This window comes from Microcaecilia unicolor, chromosome 2 (assembly GCF_901765095.1).
Source record: "Microcaecilia unicolor chromosome 2, aMicUni1.1, whole genome shotgun sequence".
Taxonomy (NCBI): domain Eukaryota; kingdom Metazoa; phylum Chordata; class Amphibia; order Gymnophiona; family Siphonopidae; genus Microcaecilia; species Microcaecilia unicolor.
This window is the reverse complement of record NC_044032.1, coordinates 536368653-536389406: the sequence shown is the minus strand read 5'-3', so window position 1 is coordinate 536389406 and position 20754 is coordinate 536368653. Positions and strand designations below refer to the sequence as shown.

The following is a 20754-nucleotide window of genomic DNA, read 5'->3' as shown; positions in this document are numbered from 1 at the left end:
TGAAGTGCATAGCAGTATCCACTAAAACTGCTCCAGGGACCCGCATACTGCTGTCATGGAGCTGGGTATTACATTTGAGGCTGGAAAAAAACATTTTTAAACATTTTTTTTGAGGGTGGGAGGGGGTTTGTGACCACTGGGGAAGTAAGGGGAGGTCATCTGGTTGTCGTAAAAAAAAAAAAAAAAAGGACCAAGTAAAGTCGGCCAAGTGTTCGTCAGGGACACCCTTCTTTTTTCCATTATCGGCCGAGGACGCCCATGTGTTAAGCACGCCCCAGTCCCGCCTTCGCTACGCTTCCGACACTTCCCCGGGACGGAAAGCAGTTGAGGACGCCCAAAATCGGCTTGTGATTTGTGTCGAAAGATGGGTGCCTTCTCTTTCGAAAATAAGCCTGTTGGTCTACTATTGTCTCTATTGCAACCTCACTATTGGTGATATCTTTGAAAGATACCTTGTACCAAACCATGCACTTTTGAACGACTTTTAAATGCCGATGCCAGCAGTATGGTCCCACCCTTGTTAAGGTGGAGTCAATCATTCCAGAATAGCTTCCCCCTTCCCCAGAATATTGCCCAGTTCCTAACAAATCTAAAACCCTCTTCCTTGCTGCACCATCACCTCATCCACATATTGTGACTCCGGAGCTTTGCCTGTCTCTTGGGCCCTGCATGTGGAATGGGGAGCACTTCTGAAAATGCTACCCTGGAAGTTCTGGATTTGAGCTTTCTATCTAAGAGCCTAAATTTGGCTTCCAGAACCTGTCTTCCACATTGTCCTATATCATTGGTACTCACATATAGCAAGACAGCCGGCTCCTCCCCAGCACTATCTAAAATCCTATCTATGTGATGAGTGAGGTCAGTCACCTTTGCACCAGGCAGGCAAGTAACCAGGTGATCCTCATGTCCACCAGCCACCCAGCTATCTACATGCCTAATAATCGAATCACCAACTACAACAGCTATCCTAACCCTGCCTTCTTTTCCATTTTATGTTCGTTCCTCTCTTACATCTCTCTCTCTACTACTGATGTTTCCCCTTAATCTAATTTTTCACTGCTCTGCTTCTGCTCATAGCCAGGTTTCACCCCTTCTTTCCCAAACCTCTCATCCTCCTGTTTTCTCTATTCCAATCCTTTACCTTTCTCTTCCTTGATTATTCCTCTCTCCATCTGGCTCCTTTGCTCCCCACCTGCCCCCTCAAGCCACTTCTGTTTCTTACCCATATTGTCCTTCCTGTGTCTCAATTTCCTTCATTTCTTCATCTCTTGCCGACTTAAGTTATTTCAATTTTCCATTATCACCCCTTCCCAAATGTTCTGTTCTCCTGTTAGTCCTTCACCAGTCCTTTCTACCATTCAGTCCTTGTCCAACCTCTCTCGTACCTCCTATCTTGCACCTCTAACTCTATTGCTTACTTTCTGGTTATTTATTTACTGGGATTTATTAACCACTTTTATGAAGAAATTCACAGTGGTATACAGCAGATACAGCTCAACATAAAACTTACAATTTTAACAGTATAACAGTAAAATGGCTATATAAGTACAAACACTCTGAATAAGGTAAACTTGGAGATAGCAAACTGAATTCTAGTAATAGGAACAGCATGATACAGTATCAGAAGTATACACAATTAACACAGCACTGTAGAACAATCATACAACAGAAATATAAATGTCATCAGAACACAAATGATACCATAACAGGGAGCATGGAACAACATTCACATAACAGGCTACTCACAATGTCAGCACAATACAAATGAAACACCTTAATAGATATGCATTAAAACATTAGCCTAGTGGTTAGGGTGGTGGACTTTGGTCCTGGGGAACTGAGGAACTGAGTTCGATTCCCACTTCAGGCATAGGCAGCTCCTTGTGACTCTGGGCAAGTCACTTAACCCTCCATTGCCCCATGTAAGCCGCATTGAGCCTGCCATGAGTAGGAAAGCGCAGGGTACAAATGTAACAAAAAATATATATATAACGCTTGTGCTGTTAGCAAAATACAAAGAGGGAAGTACAGTCGAGACAGACAGGATGAGGTAGGTAGGATAAAGCAGTGGCGTAGCTATGGGGGGAGGGCACGGGGGCCTGGGCTTCCAAAATTGACTCTGGGGCCCCTGGTTTGGCTGGCGGGGGTCCCCAACCCCCACCAGCTGAAGCATTTGTCCAGCGCTGGTCTCTGCCGCATTGCCTGCCCTGCTCTTCCATCACGTTGTGTGCATGCTCGTTTTAGTGAAACTGAGCAAGTGCAACACTTCGCGCAAGCTCAATTTCATTAAAATGAGTGTGCCCTCATCACAATGTGAGGGGAAGAGCAGGAGAAGCAATGCGGCGGAGATCAGCGTTGGACAAATGCTTCAACTGGCAGGGGCTGGGGACCCCCGCCAGTCAAGGTATGTGGAGGCAGTGGCAGCGGGCCAAAATGTGCCCCCCCCTCATTTTGGGCTCTGAACCCCCTCCAAGTCGAGGTCTGGCTATGTCACTGGGACAAAGTCATTGTGATAAACAGATATCTGGCTAAAATGAAGGCAAATTATACTTAGAGTTGAATAAGGTATTAGGAACTGGTTTTAGTTACAAGGTGTGCAGCAAGCTAGTCCTGATGTGGAATGAGTGGATAATCACTACATATATTAAAGGCTTGCCAGGCTTTCAACTGCTTCTTGAAGCAGACGTAGTCTTGAGTTAAGCACAGCCCCTCTGGGAGCGAGTTCCAGTGTGTGGGAGCTACTCATGAGAAGGCTTTCTGGCTCGTACCACATGGTCAAACAAAAAAGGGCTTGCACCAATTCAGAATGCTGTAGCACGACTGATAGATGGGTGCAAGCGGCATGACCACATCACATCCTTCCTGCAAAAACTACACTGGTTACCAGTACCTCACAGGGCTACATTTAAAACTGTTTGATTTTCAAAGGCCCTCAGACAAAAGGGGTCAGAGTACTTCAAGAATAAAGTTAGCCCAATGACGCTTCTAAGGCCCACCTTTGAGATCTCTAAGGTCCTCTCAAGGAACATCACTAAATATAGACTCATCAAAACAAATTGTTCTATGTGATACCTGCCAGCGAGCCTTCTCGGGAGTAGCCCCCACACCCTGGAACCTACTCCAAGGGGCTATTTCTACTTTGAGACTACCTCTACTTCAGGAAGCATGTGAAAGCCTAGCTCTTCTCCCAAGCCTTTAATACATATGGTGACTGACTATACACCACTCTGCACCTGGACCAGCTTGCTACACACACTGTAACTTAGACCAGTTCTTCGTATCTTGTTTAACTGTACAAAGAACTTGACTTGAGTTTAGACACCCATCATCTATTTATCCCAATTGACTCTGTACTACCCATTTTGTCCCTATCTATATATCTACACTTGGCCCTTCGGCTATGTAGTAAGTATCATATCTATGTTATTCAAATGCTCTAATGGGTGCTTACTAGGTGTTTCATTGGTATCATGCTGACATCATATTATGTTATTTGAATGTTCTTCCACACTGACTATTATGGTACTGTTTATATTGTATTCTACATTGATCATATTTCTGCTATATGATTGTTCTGAAGTGCTGTGAAATGTGTGTACTTTTGATACTGTTTCATCTTAGTCCTGTTATTAGGTTTCAATTTGCCATTAACAAGTTTACCTCATTGATTATTTTTAGGTTTATATTTGGTCTTTTTTAATTGTTATGCTGTTAACAAAAGTGTGAATGGTACTGAAGGCTAGAATATTCTGAATCATAATCCTCTTTAAAGGAGGGCAGAGGAACGGCTTGGTTCTGATGGCAGGATGAGACAACCTTAGGATGAAAGTAAGGCACTGTACAATGTACACACCACCCTCAGCGTTAGACTGGCAACAGGCCCAGTAGGGTTAGGCCCTGACTCTGCACCGGAGACCTGCCATGGCAAGGAAGCATTTGCACTGGAAAACAAAATAGATGCTGGCCCCACGCTGGCTGAGGAGTGCTGCTAACCCGGGTGAGAAATGACTAATGGTTCCTGCTCCTCTCAAGACTTGGGGCTCAGGACACCCATAGTGCTTCCCCCTCAGAACCCTGCTGCCAACGTGGTGTATGCATGCAAGAAGGACATTGTCCCGTCGGTGATTTGTGTGCCTTACACTTCGAGCAGTGTCGACTGTCTCGTAAGGGGGTGCCATCTCTGCAGTAAGTACTCACCACAAGGAGGACACCTCCGCTGAATCAGATATTGAAGGCTCCTCTGCTGATGTAAACCGGCTGACAGCAAAACACAGCCAAAACAACAGGAGCAGCTTGGGGGGGAGAGGGGGAGGGAGGGGAAGAGACCTGGCATCACCAGGCATTCCCAAGCCGGTCCCCACATTCAACTGCCACCAGGGACACTGGTACAGGAGAAAGTGGCTCTGAAAATGACAGGAATAGTAACTCTGAAAATCCAAAAATCCAGATGTGGGAAATATTTCTTCCACCTACTGGAGACAGAGGATACCGAGTTGGTTCACTGTAGACTGGCTCTTAAGGCACATTGAAATTCTGTGTCCTCTATCACCACCTGCTGGCAGATGGGGCATAACCCACAAGTCCTTGTACCCAGTTAAAAACAAGGATTGTATCTTAATCTGGTTTTCCTGGTTAAACTCAATTCTTCTTTAATCATTTGCCCAGCAGTTAGAAGTACAACACCTACCTGCAGCTCCTCCAAAAGATCAAAGTTTTGTTTGCGCAAGCTACTGTTTGCCTTTTCCAATTTATCTATTCTCTGATTGTCACTGAGAGGAGAGGCATTTATCAGCTCTTCCTGAAGCACGTAATATTCCACTTCATAAGCCTGCAGTTGTTTAGAGATATCCATCTCAAACACCTGAAAAAAAAGATAACCAAAACAAATCAAAATGGAAAAACACTGCAATTATTTTTTTTATAGCATCCAACACACACAAAATCCTGAAAAAAAAAAACCAACAAAAAAACAAACAAGGTTAAACTAATGTACGAGACCAAAGGTGGAACAACTGCAGATGTTACTTTTCAGTAAGGCCATGTACCATCACCACTGGCAATAACAGAGGTGCTTCAAGGCATGAAGAGTGATAATGTAATATTACCCATGCTATAAATAGACAGATGAGCAATTACGAAACATAGCTAGTGTATTGACAAATAGAAAAAGCCTACAGCCAGGAGAAAAAAAAATTGAAAGAACTATATTGGTGAAAGTCTAGTATGAATGTTAAGAACAAAAGAATAGGAAGCATAAGAGAGGGAATCCAAGAAACACTGAAACAAGAGTGAAAACAAAAAGCACAAGGAGCTTTCAGGAATAGGGCCATCAATTCAAACTTTTATTGAACATAAGAACAGACATACTGGGTCGGACCAATGGTCCATCTAGCCCAGTATCCTGTTTTCCAACAGTCGCCAATCCAAGTCACAAGTACCTAGCAGACACCCAAAAAGTAGCAACATTCCATGTACCAATCCCAGGGCAAGCAGTAGCTTCCCCATGTCTGTCTCAATAGCAGACTATGGACTTTTCCTCAAGAAACGTGTCCAAACTTTTTAAAACCAAGATATGCTAACGCTAACTACATAACTGATACATTATTGAATTTTTCCACTGATTCCAGATAAAATATTGAGGGCTGTAGTTATCAACGTGGGCTAGTGTTAAGACATATTTTACCACAATCTCATTTTATGCAATGAGGCCTATTTACTAATAATTGGGATTAACAATAAAATAATGTCTTAACAGTAGGCTACATTGTTAACTTCCCCCCTGCCTCAACTAAAGATTTTTTATCATCTTTGGGTAGTTTTTAATTGCACAGGATTCAGCAGAAATACTGGACTCAAATGCTTATCTAAAAATCATTGCCTGCAATACCTTCAAATATCAAACTGTCACCGAAGTGCAAAAAACTCAAAAGAAAAAAAAAGCCTCAGAACCCTTTTTCTCCATCTTTGTTTTTCTGGTCTTTTTCTCAATTGCAAGAAAGTTTCATATTAAAAGTTCCCTCATTTAACAGTCTTTGATTGAAATATCATTTTGTGGCAATGTTTTCCTTTCGAGCTATTACAATTTGGAATGCATTTCATCAATTCGATCTGAGGCTGGTTACATGCTACTGCATAAAAAATTTAAACAATTTTTATTTGATAAATTCTGATTGTTTTCTTTTTACCGTTTTTGTAGCTCGTGTTTAGAGTTCTCTTTTATGTTAACTGCCTTGACTCTTCCGCTGGTACTAGTGCGGTCTACAAGTCTCGGATTAGATTAGAAAACTTGTGATAGGACTGATGAGGGTAAATTAACTTCAAAGGCATTAAAAAACCCATGAGAAACAATTTGCTAAAACTCCAGTGAAACCAGCTTTCATGGGTCAAAAAAACGTGACGTTAATATAGAAAATCAAACTTAACTTTTATACTCTTATGACTCTGCTTCCACTTGTAACACGGGACCCTGTTTACTAAGCAGTGTTATAGGCACGTTAGCGCTTTTAATGCGCATTAACCATGTACGCCTACAATATCTCCTATAGGTGCCCACATGGTTAGCGCACACACTAATTGTAGGTGTGTTAAAAATGCTAACGTGCCTTAGTAAATAAGACTCTAGGTGCATGTTACAAGTGGAAGCATAGTTGTATGAATGTAAATATTAAGCTTGATTTTCGATATTAACATCATCATATAATTTAAAATAATGAAAATAAAATACACAAACCCACAAAAATAAAGATTTTAAATTTTGGTCCAGAAATATATACCAACAAGGAGACAATACCCCCGGACACTACCATATCCTTCAGGGTAGAAGAGAGGTTAATCATATTTTGGAAGTCAGTATGAACACAACTGAACAAAACCCTCACTAAAGGATCACTAACATAAAACAGTACAACTTACCTGGGGGAGAAGTGCTACGTAAAAAAGTAGTTACTGCTGCATTACAAACAGAAAGCTTTTACCTTTTCATAAATCAAACTCGTGACAATCTAGGAGAGGTACTGTAGAACTGGCTCTGCCGAGTCTGAAGCCCAGAATCTCATGTCATTTGATACCAAGAATGTTCAGATTGCATCCTACCTGATTAATGGTTTTCTCCATCTGTACCAATCCCAAATTTGGTAGAGTGTTTTTAATGAAATCAACTATGGCCTCTAGATTCTCATGTTGTAGAATTAAGGGTTTGTGACTTCCCAATAAACTCAAAGCAACCTTGAATATAACCTCTGATCCTTGAAAAAAGATCATATCTGAAAAAACAAAGAGAGAAAAAAAGAGCCAAGCATAAAGTAACATTCATAACAATTCATAATCATTTCTCTTTATTAAAGTACATGCACACAGATACCTAGAGAATTGACCTTCAAGAATTCCCAACACAGATGATGTACATAACAATATCACTGATGTCCAGTCTCTGAAGGCCATGCATGGTTTGGCTTTCAGGAAGTCTATTGTGAGTATTCAGATACATCCATATATGCCTTGTCTGGTACCATTCTGGGCTGTTGCTGCAGCAAACGTGGGGGGGGGGGGGGGGGGGAGAAGGAACTTGACAGAGCGCCATAGGCAGTAAGAGATGCATGGACTGGGCTGGAGGGAAAAAGGATTTGAGAGAAAGCCACTGAGCATATCCAGGAGGGGAGGGAAAGATGCTTGCACTGGACTGGGGGGGGGGGGGGGGGGGGGGAGGGGGAAAGAGAAGGGGGGGAAATTGAGAAAGAACCATGGGCAGCTGGGAGGGGAGAGAGAGAGATATAATGAACCTGGGGGAGAAGAAGGAAGAAAAAGAGAGGTGTTGGACTCAAGAGGGACGGAGGGAAGAGGAAAGAGAGACAATGGGCCAGGGGGTAGAGGGGAAGGGGAGTTGGACCTGAGGGTGGAAGATATTGGGCCTTTAATCAGTGGTAGCAGGGAGGGGGCTTGGGGACCCGGGCCCCCCCCACTTTGGTGCTCAGACCACCTCCAAAGTTGCAGTACCTGTTCAATATCTGGTGGAGTAGCCGAAGTCTTGCAGGTTGAAGAAATCTGCTGCCTGAGTTGCACCTTTCCTCCTCGTACTGCCTCAGGAACAAGAAAGTCAGCGGCGTGCCTCCAGCCACCAACTCTTGCACTCCCCAAGCATGCTCAGTTCATGCATGAACTGAGCATGCTTGGGGAGTGCCAGCATTGGCGGCTTTGTTGCTCCTGAGGCAGAACAAAGAGGAAGGGGGCTTTGGCAGTGGATTTCTTGGACTAACGGGGTTTTGGCTTCCCCACCAGCAAAGGTATGATACCTAATGCGGGGGAGGGGACAGGAAATGCGTGACTCCCCAGTCCACCCCTGTGTTCCCCCAGTGGACTGCAGGCTATGCCCCTGTCATCCATCACAATTTAAAAATTTAATTGCGGTGCGGCCCTAATAAAATATAAATAAGTCAAGAAGGTACAGCCCTCTATGTTCATTCAATGCTTATTGTTAATTGTGGTCACATACATGCAGGCGGTGCTGATACCGAGTTAAGATAGTACTTTATAAAGGAATCCTGGCGCCTAGATGCTGTTATAGAATGAACTCATTGCGCTGCATTGGAGCGCCTAAAATGCCCCATTAGTGACCTGAAACAAGTAATTGTGTAATGAGCTGATTTAGCCTTGTGACGAAGACTTGAACACTACAGAAAATAAAATGGACATTTTTGTGTCACTGTATTCTTAGCTATAGGTTTCTTTTCTCTCTCATACTGCATTTCAGGTTGCATGTCCTGCATGAGCTGTTCAAGCAGATGCTTCATTCTAATAGGGTATCATTATAAGAACTCCTGTTCAGTTTATTATATTTTTTACCAAATTTTTCCTCTGTGGAGATGGAATAATTTTATGAACATTTATAGTTACTGTACAGAATGGTTATTTAACCGTCAGTAAGTTACAGATGAAAGCAGTGTAATTGTCCCTATTTTCCCTACTGAAAATCATTCTTGAATGATTTTCAAACTTGCTATTTTCTCTTTACTTTGTGTACAAGCTTACAGGTAACTTAAATGTAAACGGAAACATTTTAAAACTCTACTTATTCATCCAGATTCGCCTTTGACATTTCAGTGGAAACCAAGCAGTCTACAGTTGTTATAGGTTCTCCAGGTGGCCTCAAAGAACATACACCAGCTACTCACTGACTACACAGCATCCAATTACTTTTCAACAAAGACTTCCTTTCCACCTCTCCCATTTCCTCCTCTTTTTACAAATGACCTACAGCCCCCAGGCTATGTCCGGTAGAAAATGTAAGGGGCAGCTGTTGCTGAAGCCAACAAAATCAGCTCCATGATCCATCTGGCAGGAGTGCTACAGTTAGCTGTTTTCCTTCACAGACAGCCTGTTCCACTAATCTGACATTCGCACAATACTGGCAGCTGCTAGAAAACGGTCTCCCGGTCTGGAGATCTAATGGTCTGGGATACTTAATCTGGTCAGAGATTTAAAACACGAGAGCAAAACCGAATGCCTTATGAACGGTCAGCTTTAAAATGAACTAATTTAACATCTACGTTATCCCTGACAAAAGCAGGCAGTATTTATAACACACTTATAAATCTGGTTTAACAAAGGGGTCTCATGAGCAGCACAAAATTTCAAACTAAGAAATAGTCTGACTTGAACAGTGGCAGAAATACAGTCAATTCAACAGCAAATTATGGTGGCCTCTAACACAGTGGCACACAAAGAAGAGGAGTCTATAAATAGTGATCAATCCAAATAAACTTGTCTGTTCAGGGAATCTTTACCACACAAATCACTCTTAAAATTTTGTATCTGTTAACGGAACGAAAAGAGCCTCAGTTATTGCTGAGACTTCAGTGGTATTCATGGGAACTGAATATTGTAGCGTTCTCTGCTCAACTGCATTCATTGGCTCAAAAAAACTCCCTTCGTATTGATTATATTTTTATTTTTCTTCAAAATGATTTATGTATAAAATTCAATCATTGAGTATGAGAGAGAGAGACTTATCTTATAATCGGAAAATCCCAATGGGAGCCTGTTTCACTACCACTTCACCAAGGGAAGTCCTCTATCAGTCTCATTCTCAATAGCAGGGTTATCCTAAGCTGCAGGAAAAAGGGCCCTGCGGTAGCGGCTGTTTTTCTCACATGCCAGGGCCCTTTTTACTGCAGTGGGTAACCCCCCCCCCCCCCAAAAAAAAGATGTGACATGCGGTAAGGTAACTTTTATCACACGGCCATGTAGTGGGGAGCACTTACCACCACCCACTGAGGTGGCAGTAAGGGCTCACGCAGTAACCAGGCAGCGCACGACTATGCCTGATTACTGCTGGGTTAGTGCCGCACTAGACAAAAAAAGATTGTCAGGGAGTGCTGGAAAAGGCACGCACTCAACCCGAAACTACTGCCGGCAGCCGCGTTGGTCCGCCGGTACTTCAGTTTTAACGTGTGGTATTGGGCTTACTGCCATTTTGTAAAACGGCCCCATAGAGAGACTGGAATCAGTAGAAGAAAGCGACCAAAATGGTAGATCTCTACCAGAAGTTATAAGAGAAGAGACTGGAGGTTCTAAATATGTATACTCTAGAAATGAGAAAGGAAAGGGGATATAATAGAGATCTTTAAATGCTCGAAAAAAATTAATGAACAAGCAAACATTTACCAAATGAGAAACCCTAGAACTAGAGGACAAGATATGAAGCTAAAGGGAGATAGAGTCAAAAATATTAGGAAATATTTTCATGAAGTGTGATGGATGCCTGGAAGGCCCTCTCAAAAGACATAGTGGAAGCAAAAACAGTGCTGGAATTCTACAAGAAGTAGGATAAACCCAGTGGATCCCTAAAAGGCAAGATGATATAAACCAGACTTATGCAAGTTTAGTCCTTGAAGGCTACAAGCAGAGCGGGTTTTCAGGATATCCCTACTGAATATGCATAATCATCTACTGAGTATATACAATCCTCTATCTTTAATTGCAAAGATTCTTTATTAACTATCCCACATATACATAAAATTCCCTTCCCTCAATATTAACCATGCACTCCTCACATTCATACCAATCTAACAATAATACAATTTACTAATAATCCCTCTGTCACTGGAATTTCACTATCAAAATTATATTACTTTCCATAAATCTTCACTTGCAGAAAACAGCTTCTCTTAAATCCTAAAACATAGGGCAATAGTTGTGTGAATAAAGTTTATAAACCATATAGACATCCTATTGTTGCATAAGGCACTTGTAGACAATAGCTAAATATGTCCAAACAACTTTCTTGTAAATTCCTGCTGCCGAGGGCACTGTCACATGTTTAAAATGATTTCCTCTGTCACATTTTCAGATGAAGATATCGCCTCAATATATACCTTATCTGTCTCTTTGCTCCAAGCGTCCTTGTACTATTCATTAGACAATGATTTTCTTTTCATGCAGTCACTCCCTCCTTCGTGAAACCCGACACAGTTACTGTGTTTCGCTAAGCGTTGTCAGGGGATCACCTGAAATACTGTAAACTTTTTTTTTCAAACTGCAAAGTCAGAGCAGACCTCCTTTGGTGCGGGGGGGGGGGGGGGGGGGGGATGGTGTCTAGGACATTCAGACGCTGGTCCCTAATGAATATGCATACAATGGATGTAGTGGGCATGCAAATCTTTCATGTATATTCATTAGGGATATCCTGAAAACCTGGCCTGTTTGGAGCACTTGAGGATTGAACTTGGACAAGTCTAATTTAAACCAAGCACAGAGCACTTCAGTTATGTAATGAACTCTTGCACTTCTAAGAAATCATGGTGAAAGTAACCTGCACTACATGGCAGGTACAACCCTAACATATGGAAAAAGTAACCTGCACTGCGTGGTCAGTACAAAACCCAACAGAACAAGTATGGTGAAAGTAACTTGACTGTGCAGCAGGTACAACCACCATAAACCTTCTTGGGTTGACTAGATGTACCATCATTTACTACGTAACTATGGCCTACATACCTTCTGAGCAGGAGCTCTCAACCCAGGCCTCAGGACACACCTAGCCAGAAGTTTCAGGATACCTACAATGAATGTGCATGAGAAAAATGGGCATATACTACCTCCAATGTATGTAAATCTACCTCATGCATGTTCATTGTGGGTATCTGGAAAGCTTGACTGGCTAGGCGTGTCCTGAGGAGTGGATTAAGAACCCGTGCTTCAGGGGCATGTAGGTTCAGCCTACATAAGCTCTTCTACCTTTAGTCAAAGTGTTCTCTGCATTAATAGCTGATAAACAAAGGAGGCTAGTTATGTGCTGCTGAAATTGGCATTCACATTTAAGTACAGTTGTCAAAGAACTGTTTGTTTTGTCTCTTATCCATCCTTGAGGCTTGCAGCAAATGGGCTATGAGCCAGTGTATGAGTATAAGCGAGGCATCAGCATAGCTGCTGATTTGATTGCCAGGCATCTGCATTCAAATCAACTTATCTACAAAACTGGAACAGAATGAACATTGTTCTTATAAGTGTCTTTCAAAACTAAATAAAACTGGTTTTAGAGGTATATCTTTGTTATAACTGTCACATGACCGTCTACCCAAAAGTGTTGAAACTTGGGAGAGAGAAAAACAAAATGTTTTGCAATTTCATATAAAACAATGCTGCTTTGTGGGAGTTCCAACATCCTGCCAGCTAATGAACTCCATATATAATTTACTGTACTCAAGAACCTAAGAATGATGCACTTCTGGGGCCTGGAAGAGATGCAATTTTAAAACACTCAACAGTGGCACAAGGAACATAAAAACAGATTGCATATTAACTTAAATCTGGTATAGTTTAGTTAGTGGAAGGCAATAATCAAATATTTTTGTAACCAAATGTAAGGAGACTTTTGACCTTCAAGGGGGTGGGGGAAATGGAAGACCTTTTTCTTAAAAGATAAGTTGACACTCACCGCTGGACTTTTCCAAACCACAAGACTGATTGCATTAACTATAATCAGAATGAAGGGTTTTTGGATTGTAAGATTATATGGCCTGTAGTCCCAGGTTACATTTGGATGCCTGCAGGGTAAGAGGAGTCTGTCAGCTATATGTATCAGGACCATAGAACGAGTCCTCCATGATGGCAGTCAGAGCTTCCCAGGTTGGAAAGGACCAGTGATGACATCACATCTTGGTGGAAGAATGCAGAGTCTGCATTCCTCTCTGTACAAACTTGGTATACAGAGACTGCCTTCCTGGTGCCAAAACGTGTAATCTCAGGAGGAATCCAGATAAAGCGATCCAGAGGGTACAGCTGGGATACTGGGAAAGGAATAAGAGGTTTTGTTTTTATTAATGTTTTCTTATCCACTGAGGGAAGAGAGAGGAAGTGATTTCTGCTACAGCAAGCAGGTATGGCTGTTCATTTTTCAGAATCAAGAACTGGTGCACTGACCTTCATTCATCCCTTCTCTGTGACTTTAGAGGAGCCCCAGAAAACTCCAATTGCTGTACAGCCTGAAGACAGAGATCACAAACATTCTTGGGAGAAATACTTTACCTGAGATCCCTTAGTGCATGACTGGTTGTGAATGACCACATAAGCTGCTGTGAGTGCTACCAGGCCCTGGGAGTTCCATGTCTCTCCAGTGTGATTTTCCATTGCTGTGATTTTAGCTTGTTCCAAATCCAGTCTACAATCATCTAATGTCAATTTCAATTTGTTTTATCAAGTTTTTCTTGCTGTGCTTCTTTGAACTTTTTATCCAGGCAGTCGTACTCTCCAGAGTAACCTGAACGGATATCATAATAGATCCATTCTATAACTGTACCCATGCCATTTTAACCACTGTTTATAGATTTCACCAGCTATGGCTGGCTGCTCACATTGCTGGTGGATAGTTTTGTTTTACTTGAGCTCTCAGAGTAACAACACTGCAAAAGATCTGCTGGAGGCGTTGCAATTGGATGGGTTCCAGTTTTTAGATATCCGACTGGAGAAGCATCCACGATTTGGCTTCATACATTAGCACTGTCATACTATAAGTGTGACAGAAATGATATAAACTGGGACTCAGGGAAATCTCAGTAATAATCTCCATCTATCTGCAACTCTGTTGAATTAGAGCCTCTCCCTGAAGATAGTACCTTCACAACTAGTTGGTATATTCTATATATACCACAGCTACTGTGCAAAATTACTTATCAGGGTTCCAGTAAAACAGTGCTAAATTCTGGGGGAAGGACGGTATTTGGCTTTTGGGCTGGAACTTTGGGGAGAATGTCTTTGAAGCCTAGATTATTGTAATGCACTGGACTGAAGTGTTCTGAAATTAACAAATTAAGCAACATCAGTTGATACAATATACAGTGGTACATCATTAATCATATTACTCCTTTGTTGATGGATTTACATTGGATACTGGTGAAATTTCAAATCCAGTTTAAATTAGTTTGGTGTTCAATGTTTTGTGGTTGGATAGTCCAATTTATTTAATGAAAATTTTTTTTAACTCGTTATGATCTGAAAAGAGAGCATTGTTCCTCCCAATAAGTTTTTCTTTGCAGCACATCTGGGGTAATCAGCAACACAAAATGTTCAAGGTAACCCAGTAAGCAACTTCCTGTTATCAGTTTCTATGGTCACTAAATTTGGGTTGTCTTGACCTAAGATTTACAAATTTTGAAACGAACTGGCAAGCTATAGCTGAACTAGGGAAATCATTGCGTATCAAAATTCAAAACGTTTCTACTTTTGGAAGTTGTTCCACAAGTAAAGTCACAGGAGACTATGATTTCTGAACTCACAGAGTACTGGTAACCATGAAGATTAAATAATAAAAAGATGTAAGATTTAAGAAATTCTTTTAACGATAATATGCTTTCATATTTTAAGATGGAATCATTGAAGAATGTAATGAGACAAAATATGTTTAATTTTTCTAAGTTTTCTATTGCACCCATAGTTTAAATGTTTAAACAGCATTTGAAAGAAGTGTTTCAATTAGCACCAGAAATGTTTCCATTTAGATCTTCCTCTATTTAAGAAGACCTGAGATTTCAAAACCATCCCCCTCATGAGAAAAACGTTTTGAATCTTAAAATTAGAATGTTTCCTGATGCAGCAAAAGCTACCCAGCCAAAAAGACAAAAATAAATATGGTTTGAAAAGGCTGAAATCTCTTGTTGCTTGTATCAGTCATAGTAGTGACCTCTATTTCCCTCCAGAAGGAGGGTGGTGGGGCAGCCGACCTCCCTACTGGCTCCTATTGGCATAAAATGAGTATTCTGGATGCAACTGTAGGCAGAACTAATCTTTGTTTAACTGTGACCTGAATTTATAAGTAAGATCAGAGAATGCGATAGTGTGTTTACAGTATCACACAAATCATTTAGGGGCCCTTTTACCAAGTCATGTAGGCGCGTACACGTGTCCTTCACACGTCAATTTGGAGTTACTGCCCGGGTAACGAGTGGCCCGGGCGGTAATTTAGTTTTTTATGCAAGTCTGCTATGTGCGCTGGAAAATAATTTTTATTTTCTTAAGCACGGCGGAAACCAGGCAGTAATCGTCATTCTATGCGCATAGACAATTACCGCATGGTTACAGTGTGAGACATTACCGCTAAGTCAATGGGTGGCGGTAAGGTCTCAGACCCAAAATGGACGTGCGCCAATTTCTATTTTGCCGCACATTCATTTTCAGCAAAAATTTTCAAAAGGCCTCTTTTACAGGCACAATGAAAAATGGATCTGCGTGCGACCAAAACATGCGCCTACACTAGTGCAGCCCATTTTTCAGCGCACCTTAGTAAAAGGACCCCTAGATCATCTGAAAAGATGTCAATATTGCTATTCATTTCTAACTCCAGAACAATGACAATAATAATAAACAGTTTTACAAGATTCAGCTTCAAGTTCACTGTTAACCTTTTCATATGTTCTCTTACAAGTCAGGCACATTCTCAAATTCCTATCCATTGACAGAACCCTACTGGATTCTCCATCTGACATTCCAGTTCTATCTCATCTACCAAAAGTTCCATGGTCACCCTGCTGACCATCAGTATGTCTGCTAAAGAGTTCATTTACATACATCTTACATGGCATTGTCGAACTCACAGCTTACAAGCTGTATATGGCCGTTCAAGTCCTTTTGCAGCCCATGGGTCAAACAGCAAGCTTATGAGATCTCCCTCCCCCTTCATACCCCAACCCTCACACTACAGAACCTTTACATCAAGCAATGGCTCACTAACCCATCCCTACCCACGGCAATCATTGGACACAAGAGAATCCACCATGGGTTGCTCTGGGCACCACCCCTTCCCTTTTTGGGTTTGCATATTCAAAAGCATGGATTAATGAGATAAAGCCAACATGGATTTAGTGAAGGTCTTGCCTCATCCATCTACTATATTCTTTGAAGGGGTGAACAAACACGTGGATAAAGGTGAGTCGGCTGATATTGTGTATCTGGATTTTCAAAAGGTATTTGACAAAGTACCTCATGAAAGACTCTAGAGGAAATTGGAGAATCATAGGATAGGAGGTAGTGTTCTATTGTGGATTAAAAACTGGTTAAAAAATAGAAAACGGAGAGTAGGGTTAAATGGTCAGTATTCTCAATGGAAGGGTAGATAGTGGGGTTCCCCAAGGGTCTGTGCTGGGACTACTGCTTTTTAGCATATTTATAAATGACCTAAAGATGGGAGTAACTAGTGAGGTAATTAAATTTGCTGACTACACAAAGTTATTCAAATTTGTTAAATTGCAAGAGGGTTGTGAAAAATTGCAAGAGGACCTTACGAGACTAGGAATCCAAATGGCAGATGTTTAATGTGAGCAAGTGCAAAGTGATGCATGTGGGAAAGAACCTGAACTATAGTTACTTGATGAAAGGGTTCCACATTAGGAGTCACCAACTGGGAAAGGGATCTAGGTGTCATTGTTGATGATACGTTGAAATCATCTGCTCAGTGTGTGAAGGCAGCAGCAGCTAAGAAAGCAAATAGAATGTTAGGTATTAGAAAAGGAATAGAAAACAAAAATGAGGACGTTATAATGCCTTTGTATCGCTCCATGGTGCAACCGCACTTCAAATGCTGTGTGCAATTCTGGTCATTGCATCTCAAAAAAGATATAGTGGAATTAGAAAAGGTACAGAGAAAGAGGACGAAATAGTGAATGATACATACCTGTAGCAGGTGTTCTCCGAGGAAGCAGGCTGATTGTTCTCACGACTGGGTGACGTCCGCGGCAGCCCCCACCAACCGGAAGAAGCTTCGCGGGCGGTCCGCACGCAGGGCACGCCCACCGCGCATGCGCGGCCGTCTTCCCGCCCGTGCGTGACCGTTCCCGCCAGTTGAATGACAAGCAAAAGATGAAAACGCAACTCCAAAGGGGAGGAGGGAGGGTAGGTGAGAACAATCAGCCTGCTGTCCTCGGAGAACACCTGCTACAGGTATGTATCATTCACTTTCTCCGAGGACAAGCAGGCTGCTTGTTCTCACGACTGGGGTATCCCTAGCTCTCAGGCTCACTCAAAACAAGAACCCAGGTCAATTGAACCTCGCAACGGCGAGGGTATAACAGAAAATTGACCTACGAAGAACAACTAACAGAGTGCAGCCTGACCAGAATAAATTCGGGTCCTGGAGGGTGGAGTTGGATTTACACCCCAAACAGATTCTGCAGCACCGACTGCCCGAACCGACTGTCGTGTCGGGTATCCTGCTGGAGGCAGTAATGCGATGTGAATGTGTGGACAGATGACCACGTCGCAGCCTTGCAGATCTCTTCAATAGTGGCTGACTTCAAGTGGGCCACTGACGCTGCCATGGCTCTAACACTATGAGCCGTGACATGACCCTCAAGAGCCAGCCCAGCCTGGGCGTAAGTGAAGGAAATGCAATCTGCTAGCCAATTGGAGATGGTGCGTTTCCCGACAGCGACCCCTAGCCTGTTAGGGTCAAAAGAAATAAACAATTGGGCGGACTGTCTGTGGGGCTGTGTCCGCTCCAAGTAGAAGGCCAATGCTCTCTTGCAGTCCAATGTGTGCAACTGACGTTCAGCAGGGCGGGTATGCGGCCTGGGGAAGAATGTTGGCAAGACAATTGACTGGTTAAGATGGAACTCCGACACCACCTTCGGCAGGAACTTTGGGTGGGTGCGGAGCACTACTCTGTTGTGATGAAATTTGGTATATGGAGCATGAGCTACCAGGGCTTGAAGCTCACTGACCCTACGAGCTGAAGTAACTGCCACCAAGAAAATGACCTTCCAGGTCAAGTACTTCAGATGGCAGGTATTCAGTGGCTCAAAAGGAGGTTTCATCAGCTGGGTGAGGACGACGTTGAGATCCCATGACACTGCAGGAGGCTTGATAGGGGGCTTTGACAAAAGCAAGCCTCTCATGAATCGAACGACTAAAGGCTCTCCAGAGATGGCTTTACCTTCCACACGATAATGGTAAGCACTAATCGCACTAAGGTGATTCCTTACTGAGTTGGTCTTGAGGCCAGACTCTGATAAGTGCAGAAGGTATTCAAGCAGGTTCTGTGCAGGGCAAGAACGAGGTTCTAGGGCCTTGCTCTCACACCAAACGACAAACCTCCTCCACTTGAAAAAGTAACTCTTTTTAGTGGAATCCTTCCTAGAGGCAAGCAAGACACGGGAGACACCCTCAGACAGACCCAACGAAGCGAAGTCTACGCCCTCAACATCCAGGCCGTGAGAGCCAGAGACTGAAGGTTGGGGTGCAGCAGCGCTCCGTCGTTCTGCGAGATGAGAGTCGGAAAACACTCCAATCTCCACGGTTCTTCAGAGGACAACTCCAGAAGAAGAGGGAACCAGATCTGACGGGGCCAAAAAGGCGCTATCAGAATCATGGTGCCGTGGTCTTGCTTGAGCTTCAGTAAGGTCTTCCCCACCAAAGGTATGGGAGGATAAGCATACAAGAGGCCGGTCCCCCAATGGAGGAGAAAGGCATCTGACGCTAGCCTGCCGTGTGCCTGTAGTCTGGAACAGAACAGAGGCAGCTTGTGGTTGGTCTGAGAGGCGAAAAGGTCCACCGAGGGGGCGCCCCACTCTCGGAAGATCTTGCGTACCACTCTGGAATGAAGCGACCACTCGTGCGGTTGCATGACTCTGCTCAGTCTGTCGGCCAGACTGTTGTTTACACCTGCCAGGTATGTGGCTTGGAGGAGCATGCCGAACTGGCAAGCCCAGCGCCACATCCCGACGGCTTCCTGACACAAGGGGCGAGATCCGGTGCCCCCCTGCTTGTTGGTGTAATACATTGCAACCTGATTGTCTGTCCGAATTTGGATAATGTGGTAGGACAGCCGATCTCTGAAAGCCTTCAGTGCGTTCCAGATCGCTCGGAGCTCCAGGAGGTTGATCTGCAGATCCTTTTCCTGGAGGGACCACAGACCCTGGGTGTGAAGCCCATCGACATGAGCTCCCCACCCCAGGCGAGATGCATCCGTCGTCAGCACTTTCGTGGGCTGCGGAATTTGGAACGGACGTCCCAGGGTCAAATTGGTCCGAATGGTCCACCAGAGCAGTGAAGTGCGGCAATTGGTGGAGAGGCGGATGACATCTTCTAGATTCCCGGTGGCTTGGAACCACTGGGAAGCTAGGGTCCATTGAGCAGATCTCATGTGAAGACGAGCCATGGGAGTCACATGAACTGTGGAGGCCATATGACCCAGAAGTCTCAACATCTGCCGAGCTGTGACCTGCTGAGACGCTCTGGTCTGCGAAGCCAGGGACAGGAGGTTGTTGGCCCTCGCTTCGGGAAGGAAGGCCTGAGCCGTCTGGGTATTCAGCAGAGCTCCTATGAATTCCAGAGACTGGGTTGGCTGGAGATGGGACTTTGGGTAATTTATCACAAACCCCAGCAGCTCCAGGAGTTGGATAGTGCACTACATGGACCGGAGGGCTCCTGCCTCCGAGGTGTTCTTGACCAGCTTGCGTAGGTACGCCGCTACCACCACGAGGCACTTTGTAAACACTCGTGGGGCAGAGGCGAGCCCAAAGGGCAGCACACAATACTGAAAGTGCCGTGCGCCCAGGCGGAATCTGAGATACTGTCTGTGAGCTGGCAGTATCGGGATGTGAGTGTATGCGTCCTTTAAATCCAGGGAACATAGCCAATCGTTTTTCTGAATCATTGGCAGAAGGGTGCCCAAGGAAAGCATCCTGAACTTTTCTTTGACCAGGAATTTGTTCAGGCCTCTCAGGTCTAGGATGGGACGCTTCCCCCCTGTTTTCTTTTCCACAAGGAAGTACCTGGAATAGAATCCCTGCCCTTCCTGCCCGGGTGGTACGGGCTCGACCGCATTGGCGCTGAGAAGGGCGGAGAGTTCCTCTGCAAGTACCTGCTTGTGATGGGAGCTGAAGGATTGAGCTCCCGGAGGACAATTTGGTGGCAGGGAGGCCAAATTCAGGGCGTATCCGCACCGCACTATTTGGAGAACCCACTGGTCGGAGGTTATGAGAGGCCACCTTTGGTGAAAAAATTTTAACCTCCCTCCGACCGGCCGGTACGGACACTTTGAGGGCGGCTATGTTCCCGTGGATCCAGTCAAAAGCCCGTCCCCGGCTTTTGCTGTGGAGGCGCAGGGGGCTGCTTAGGCGCACGCTGTTGACGAGAACGAGCGCGCTGGGGCTGTCCCTGTGCCTGACGAGGCCTTCGGGCCGGCTGGGTGTACCTACGCTTTGCAAAAGAATAGGGTACAGCCTGCCGGGCCCGGGAAAAACGTCCACCTGCTGAGGTGGATGCTGAAGG

At 43.9% G+C, this 20754-nt stretch overlaps 1 protein-coding gene across 1 annotated transcript in view; it reads right to left on the bottom strand.

Annotated features, from left to right (window-relative positions):
- The window catches only part of TBC1D1 (TBC1 domain family member 1), a 447417-nt gene that overhangs the window by 15164 nt on the left and 411499 nt on the right, over nt 1-20754 (bottom strand). Inside the window, 2 exon segments of the mRNA XM_030191287.1 lie at nt 4688-4861; nt 7093-7262. Coding sequence (XP_030047147.1) covers nt 4688-4861; nt 7093-7262 — 344 coding nt within the window.